The sequence below is a fragment of the Entamoeba dispar genome, genomic scaffold (genome assembly GCF_000209125.1).
Source record: "Entamoeba dispar SAW760 scf_1105229461057 genomic scaffold, whole genome shotgun sequence".
In the NCBI taxonomy this organism is placed as follows: Eukaryota; Evosea; order Mastigamoebida; family Endamoebidae; genus Entamoeba; species Entamoeba dispar.
In genome coordinates this window covers 1-7,666 of record NW_001854502.1, presented here as the reverse complement: position 1 = coordinate 7,666, position 7,666 = coordinate 1, and the positions used below count along the sequence as shown (strand labels likewise).

The window sequence follows — 7,666 nt, the reverse complement described above, 5'->3', positions numbered from 1 at the left end:
ATATTAACAATAACATTAACAATAATATTATCTCATTATTTATCAAAATCTAATTTAATAAAATAATGAAATGAAGTAAAAAGAAGTTATTCATAAATGTATTTAAACTAATTTTATCAATAATCTAATAAATCATTATAGATATAACATCTGTTTAAATTAAAACATGATAATGATGAATAAATGAAATAAAAGAAATCATAAGAAGAAATTAATAAAAAGAATAAATAAAGAATATAACAAGAAACAAATAAATAAAAATATCAAATAAGAAAGAAATGATAAATAAGAAATAAAAGAATATATTTAAATGAATAGAAAAGAATAAAAGAAAGAAATAAAAGAATAAAATAAAAATAAATAACAAAAAGAATAAATAAATGTTATTAAAAACATAAAATGAACTTAATAATAAATATGAGATATAATCAATAACAAAACTAATTAAATGTGATATATAACAATAAAATAAATAATGTTATTAAAAAAAAACTTAAAAATAAAAAATAATGGAAATAACAATATCAACATCAAATAACATATCAAATGATAAAACAAATAAAATAATTAAACAACTAGAAGAATGGACAGAAAGAAAAGTATCCAATATAATATTTGATTCAAATATTGATGATTGGGATAAGTACACATTAGTATTTAATCAAAGAATAATAAATAAAGAACATATAATAATTATTATTAAAGATACAAATGGAAATAAATTTGGGGGATATGTTAATGAGAAAATTGATAAAGTTGATCTTTTTATAAATGATCCAAATTCATTTTTATTTTCATTAAAATCAAAAGGAAGAATACACGGAATGATGAAATTTGATATTAAAGATCCATGATATGCATTTCATTTACCTGATAAATCAGGTGGTTATTTGTTTAGATTTGGAGATGGTGATATTTGTGTTTATAAAGAAGATTATAAAACACGATCATTTTGTAATCAATGCTCAGTTTCATATAAAAGAATATCAAATACACTTTGTGGAAAACAATATCCAGAATGTTTTACACTACAACGAATCATTGTAATTGAAATGAAATGAAAATATTAAATATTGTTTATTTGAACATAAACCATGTATAAGGATTAAATAAGAAATTAATATTTTATATTTCTTCATTTTCTTCTATATTCTTACTTATTGTTTTATTATTATTATTATTCTTTCCTTTCTTCTTTTATAAAACATATAATAAATGAAAATCATATAAAAACAATTTTATAACAAGAAATAGATTTAAAAGATATGATCAAAGATATAATTATTGTAATCACTTATCAATGAAATAATAATCATTATCAATTTATAAATAACACATTATCAGATAAACATAATTAATATAAACATAAATACAATAATTGAAGTAGAATGTTTAATCAATATATTATAAGAATAAACAAGATAAATAAAGAAGATATAAATATAAAAGATAATTTCATGAAAAGATGATGATTGAAAAACAAAAAAAATTAGAAAGTAAAACAAGAAATAATGAAGTTAAAGAAATAGAAAAATAATGAAAGAGAAATTAAGATGAAAAAAGAATTAAACAATAAATATAAATAGAAGATGAAAAGAAAGAAATAGATAATAATAATAAATATAATAGAAGAATCATAGAAGAATGAGGAAAGAAGAGTAACAATAAGAGAATTAAAATATCAATAGATGAAATAGAATATTCACTAAAAAGAATGCATGGAAAGCACATGGTATTGATTGAATACAATGATATTATTTGAATCATCTAACTGGGTACAGAGATAAACTAGAAATATTCCAATCATGGTTAGAGTACCAACAAAGTATCCTCATGCAGATGGTAGTTGTAAAGACAACATTAATTTACAATTATGGTGATTCTAAATCACCAGAAAACTATAAACAAATATATTGTCTTAATATAACAATGAAAGTATTCACATCATTCATTAAAAGTAAAATCACACACCAATTACAAATAAATGATGTTAAATACAAAATAGATAAAAATCAAATATTGTATAAAGAAAGGTGCTTATCAGCAAAAGAATGCATCATTAAAAATTATCTAAGAAGGCAAGAAATGGAATCTAAAAAAGAAAAGATTCAATAAGATATTCTATGATATAAAGAATACATATGATTGTGTGAATCATCAATTGATAATATATTCATTAAAATATTTTAATATTAATAATACAATATCAAATTTAATTGAATGTATGTACAATAGATGTTGAATTAAGATAGGATATACATATAATAATTTAGAGTATGTTAAATTTAGAAAATAAATTTAAAATTTTATTTTAATTTTAATTTTAAGAATTTCTTTAAAATGTATAATATAAATGGAAAATAAGGGTTATTAAGGGTTGACATATTATTTATATTTTTTGTGAAATTTATTATAATTTTCAATATTCTTTCATTATTTACATAAACAACAAATAATCATATATTTATCATTGTGTTATATTATTTTATATTTCACTGAATATTCAATGTTAAATAAGATAGTTCTATTTAATGATTAATAACAATTAATATTAATTGTGATAAAAATGAATTATTGTTGTTATAAAGTGATTCTTATTATGTAATCATTTAAAACTATAAATACTTAGTTCTATAAGATATTCTATTTTAAAATAATGTTTTAATGAATTATATTTATCTAATATTATAATTATATCACTTAGTAATGTTAATATGTTTTTTATTTATAATTTCATTATTTCAATCATAAATTGTGTTGCTTTGTTATTTATTTCTTAAAACATTAAAAAGTATGTTTGTTTCATTATAAAAAAAATATTAAATTATGATTATATTTAATAAATTAAATATGATAAAATGATGTACTGATAATCATTATCATTTATATTGAACCTAATTTATTATTTTATAATGAAACAATATTTATTTTATTGTTTTGTTGAATGATTTAATGTTTATCTAAATATTAATTAACTTTTATAAACAAGATATAAAGTATATATTATGAAATGAATAATGTTTAACATCAGAATTATTTGAATATATCATATCTTATTTGGATTAATGTTAAATCATTTTATTTATTTCATTGTTAGTAACTCTATAATTTATTTCAATATTACTGTAATCACTTGTACATTTTGAATATAATTTAATATGAATATACTTAGAACCATTACCATTTAATTCATTTAACAAATTAATGATTGAGTCATTATTATTTCAATACTAGATTAATATGAATTTTGTTATTAAAATAATAGATTGATTAATTCTTGATATATTCTTTTGTTTATGGTAATGAATAAACAAATTAACATTTTTATTTTTTGTTGAATAATGATTATGAAAATATTAATAATATCTTTTGTTATTTTTTCAATACATTCTTTTGTATTATTTCTATATTCTTTTATATAATCAGAAGGTGTTATTAAATGTTGGTCTATAATTAATTGTGATGTATTAACATCAATAAAACCAGATTTTAATAATTTTATTGAATAATTGAAATAAAGTACTATATTCTTTTTGTATATTATTAAATTCAATTAAAAATATTAATAAATAACCAATCCATTAACATCAATTATATTTCAAAATATAATAATTTTCTAAATTCTTAATAAATAGTGTAGATTTGAATTATTATTTCACTGAAATAGTTTGCTATCATAATTACTTTAATATGAAATGAACTTTAAGTTTTACATTATCATTCAAATATAGTTTTTATAATATTGTTATATTCAGAAGTATTTTACAATTCTTTTATTCAAATAATTAATAAATTAGTTCATTATTTATTATTTGCCTTTTTCTATCACCTATTAAAACAAATTCTTGGTATTGCTTTATTCTTCTTTAACTCTTCTTCACATCCACAGTTATAGAAACAATATCCACCAAATGATGTAATTGATGATGGTATATTAATAGATGTTAATGCAAAGCATTCATAAAAACAGCGATCCCCTAATTTACTAATTGATGATGGAATATTAATTGATGTTAATAACATGCATCCATAAAAACACCACTTTCCTAATTCATTAACTTGAGTTGGAATAATAAATTCATTAACGTCCCTCTTTTCAACACTTTTTCCATTTATCATTTCTATATTATCTGGCGTTTTAATACTAACCAACACTGGTTCATTCATAAATATCCTTTCTTCACTAACAAATTGTAGATTATCTATTTCAAGATTTCTTAACGAAGAACATCTATCAAATTGTGTGTTCCCAATTGATGTAACTGATGATGGAATATTAATTGATGTTAATGATGAACATTTATTAAAACACCAATACCCAAACTCCTTGATTGTAGATGGTATGTTAATTGATTTTAGTGATGTGCAATTATAAAAACAACCATTTCCTAATTCACTAACTGACGACTGTATATTAACTGATGTTAATGACGAACAAGAATTAAAACACCAATTTCCTAATTTAGTGATTGTAGCTGGAACAATAAATTCGTTAATGTCCTTCTTTTCAATGTTCTCTTCATTGATTATTTGTAGGTTTTTTGGTATACTAAAACTAACTAACACTGGTTCATTAATAAATATTCTTTCTTGACTAATGAATTGCATAGTTTCAATATTAATTGATGTTAATGTTGAACATCCTGAAAAACATCCATTTCCTATCTCACTTACAGTTGATGGTATTTTGATTGTTTGTAATGATGAACACCATCTAAAACAATCATCTCCTATTTTACTGATTGTTGTTGGTATATTAATTGATGTTAATGAATAACACCCTTCAAAACATCTACTTCCAAGTGATGTAACTTCTGGTGGTATTGTATTCCCATACTTCTCTCTTTCATGTTTTGTGTATATAATACTTTTACATTCATTCCATTCTTCTTTCTCTTGTAAATATGTTGAATAATCTACTGTACACCACATCACTTTTTTAATGATTTTTCCATCATTAAATTCTTCATCACTTCTATTATAAATATGAAATGTTTCAATATTAGGAAAGAGTTTTCTTGAATAATCATTTAATGGAATTGGATTAAAATGAAATCGTTCCATATTTCCTTGAAATCTTTTAATTCCTATTTCTAAATTAATAAAATCTTCAATATCATCAAAATACATTGATACTATCATTATTTCATTATATCCTAATTTCATTATTGATTTATTATTGATGTTGGTTGATTTTGTTGTATGTTCCATTCTTGTTTGTTTGAACTTAAAAGAATTTTAAGATTATCATTCTATTTTCTTCTATTTTAAAAATAAAATTAAAATATGATTTATTTTTTCAGGAGACTTTAATATTTTTAAATTGAATAATGTTGTTTTATCAATTGTTGTGTAATATTAAAATAAATTGTCAAAGTGAGTTTACAATATCAGTTTCTTTTATAAATAGATAATTTATATTTAACGAGTGATGAATTATTATTGAATATTTTCTATTCTATTACCTTGTTTTATTCTTTATTTATTTGGTTATTTGTTTGTTTTGATTTTATGATTCACTGAATTTGATTTGCTATTTTATTTATTCGTTTATTTCATTTTATGTTTATTATTTTATTTATATTAAATTATCATCAATTGTATTTAATTTATTGCCTATGTGTTTTATTGTTTTTATTTTATTTAGTTCTTATTTTTTGTTTTACTATTTTTCATTCATTATTAATTAATTATTCTCTTTCTTTTATTGTTATAAATCATATATTAATCTGATATTTTAAAACTACTTGTAATTACTGATAGACTTGTTTTTTATTTTATACTTCTCAATATTTCAAATAATTGATTTTAAATATGCCTCTTATTATTACTTCTTTTGTTAGATATTATTCTTTTCTTTCTCTTGTTTTTATTATCTTCTATTAATTTATCATTATACCATCATTTTGATATGCCAACTCAACTTCATATTCATTATTATTTGTAGAAGAAATAATATATCATTGATTTTTGTTTCATTTATAATATTTGTTTGTGTAGTTCGTTTGTTTATTTTATAAAAAAGTACATTTTAATTAATTTATAAATGAAACCTATTATATAATAATTATTATGAATAGTATATAAAATAAAATGAATCAACAGATTAAGATCTATGTTAATGAAGAAGTCAATCAAAGTAATTATATAATTTTAATAAATGAATAAACAAGTTATTATCTCATCATAAATATATGATATAATATCACTAATCAATTATTATTTCTAATATGAATCTATTATTTGTTTTCAGAATTTACAAATAAAGAATTGTAAATTTCACTGATTAAAAATACAAACAATCAATAAAATGATATGACAATTGTTATAATTATCTATTTTATTGTTAGTTTATTCTTTGTTTTCATCATCAATTATATATTTTTATCACTCTTTATTCTTTTGTTATATTTTTTCTTGTTTTTGTATTTATTATATTTATTTAACTTCTGTTTTAACAGTATTAAAATGAGTTTATTTAAAATTATCTCTCATTCAATTTAATTGCATTAATGTTGTTATAAAATAATATTGAATAATTTAGAGTAATATATTTTGTAAAATTAATAAAATTTTGTTAATATAATTAAATAATAATATGACAAATAATCATATCAAAATATTAATTCAAATATATTAATATTGTTTATTTAATTCTAATGTGCTTTAGTTTAAAATGATATTAATAAATATTACAAATAATATAAATACAATTAATAATAATTAATGAAAATGATATTTATTAATTAAACTAATCTCATTTATATGAATTAAACAATCATAAAATAAGAAATACAATGTTAAATAAATCAAATCAAAAGAATAAATAAAAAAACAAATTGAAAATAAAAATGTAATAATTAAGTGAATATAAAATAATGAATAAAATAAAGACAAAATGAAATAATAAAAATATACATAATACTAAGTGAGAACATTTTAATTAAACTTTCAAAATTAACTCCTTCATAAGTTATTTCAAAATTATTTCTTACCACTATTTAAAGAATATCACCATACTATTTATCTGTTTTTATTTTTCTTATCAATTCAATAAAAAGAATATCTTTTCAATTATATCATAAAACTATAATAATGCCATTAAATAATATAGAATTGATATCTATTTCATTTCTCCATGAGTTTCATTGTTTGATTAATTAAAATATAATCAAAAGAAAGAAAAGTAAAAAAAAGAAAAAGAATAATTAAAATAAAAAGTAATTTAATCAGTTTCATCATGAGTGTTAATAACATCATTTGGAATAAAAAACTTTTTGAATAAAAAGAGAAATGAAGTAATAACAAAGAAAGCGATAATAAAAGGTTGGTATTGTAATAATTTAAATTCTAAGACATAATTAAGATGTAGAATATAACCTATAGTATGATAACCAACTACATTCATTAAATGATTATAATAATAGTCAGGAGAACTTAAGTTATATCTATTATCATTGTCAAGATATTGTTTTATTATTCCTAATTTAAACCAACCATTTGGATGATTTGATGATGTAGCGATTAAATACCACTCGACAGCTTTATCTAATGCAGGAGCCTTTTCAATACCATAATAATAATAATCCCCAATTCTTCCAGCTTCAACTCCACTTAAACCAGGAATTTCTTTCATAAATAAAGTCCAAAGAAGATTATTTTTCTT

General features: G+C 19.2%; 2 protein-coding genes across 2 annotated transcripts, besides 23 other annotated features; both read right to left on the bottom strand.

The window, feature by feature from the left end:
* Nucleotides 1-208: 208 nt before the first annotated feature.
* Nucleotides 209-382: a microsatellite.
* Nucleotides 383-387: 5 nt separating this feature from the next.
* Nucleotides 388-564: a microsatellite.
* Nucleotide 565: 1 nt separating this feature from the next.
* Nucleotides 566-1,116: a repeat region.
* Nucleotides 1,117-1,121: 5 nt separating this feature from the next.
* Nucleotides 1,122-1,201: a microsatellite.
* Nucleotides 1,202-1,411: 210 nt separating this feature from the next.
* Nucleotides 1,412-1,587: a microsatellite.
* Nucleotides 1,476-1,626: a microsatellite.
* Nucleotides 1,627-1,719: 93 nt separating this feature from the next.
* Nucleotides 1,720-2,286: a repeat region.
* A 3-nt stretch (nucleotides 2,287-2,289) lies between these two features.
* Nucleotides 2,290-2,355: a sequence feature (AT_rich).
* A 27-nt stretch (nucleotides 2,356-2,382) lies between these two features.
* Nucleotides 2,383-2,493: a sequence feature (AT_rich).
* Nucleotides 2,494-2,644: 151 nt separating this feature from the next.
* Nucleotides 2,645-2,860: a sequence feature (AT_rich).
* Nucleotides 2,861-2,895: 35 nt separating this feature from the next.
* Nucleotides 2,896-3,007: a sequence feature (AT_rich).
* A 479-nt stretch (nucleotides 3,008-3,486) lies between these two features.
* Nucleotides 3,487-3,573: a sequence feature (AT_rich).
* A 16-nt stretch (nucleotides 3,574-3,589) lies between these two features.
* Nucleotides 3,590-3,634: a sequence feature (AT_rich).
* A 137-nt stretch (nucleotides 3,635-3,771) lies between these two features.
* Nucleotides 3,772-3,814: a sequence feature (AT_rich).
* Nucleotides 3,815-3,825: 11 nt separating this feature from the next.
* EDI_176970 (uncharacterized protein) lies at nucleotides 3,826-5,211 on the bottom strand (the record flags this gene model as incomplete). The annotated part of the gene is made up of 1 exon (XM_001738026.1): nucleotides 3,826-5,211. One exon carries the CDS (start codon nucleotides 5,209-5,211, stop codon nucleotides 3,826-3,828), a length of 1,386 nt encoding a protein of 461 aa, XP_001738078.1.
* Nucleotides 5,212-5,263: 52 nt separating this feature from the next.
* Nucleotides 5,264-5,300: a sequence feature (AT_rich).
* A 161-nt stretch (nucleotides 5,301-5,461) lies between these two features.
* Nucleotides 5,462-5,645: a microsatellite.
* Nucleotides 5,537-5,714: a microsatellite.
* Nucleotides 5,715-6,008: 294 nt separating this feature from the next.
* Nucleotides 6,009-6,095: a sequence feature (AT_rich).
* A 45-nt stretch (nucleotides 6,096-6,140) lies between these two features.
* Nucleotides 6,141-6,162: a sequence feature (AT_rich).
* A 176-nt stretch (nucleotides 6,163-6,338) lies between these two features.
* Nucleotides 6,339-6,444: a microsatellite.
* A 74-nt stretch (nucleotides 6,445-6,518) lies between these two features.
* Nucleotides 6,519-6,751: a sequence feature (AT_rich).
* Nucleotides 6,752-6,780: 29 nt separating this feature from the next.
* Nucleotides 6,781-6,915: a microsatellite.
* A 243-nt stretch (nucleotides 6,916-7,158) lies between these two features.
* Nucleotides 7,159-7,220: a microsatellite.
* A 5-nt stretch (nucleotides 7,221-7,225) lies between these two features.
* On the bottom strand, nucleotides 7,226-7,636 carry EDI_176950 (uncharacterized protein; the record flags this gene model as incomplete). The annotated part of the gene is made up of 1 exon (XM_001738025.1): nucleotides 7,226-7,636. The coding sequence occupies one exon, from the start codon at nucleotides 7,634-7,636 to the stop codon at nucleotides 7,226-7,228; it is 411 nt and encodes a 136-aa protein (XP_001738077.1).
* Between the last annotated feature and the right edge of the window lie 30 nt (nucleotides 7,637-7,666).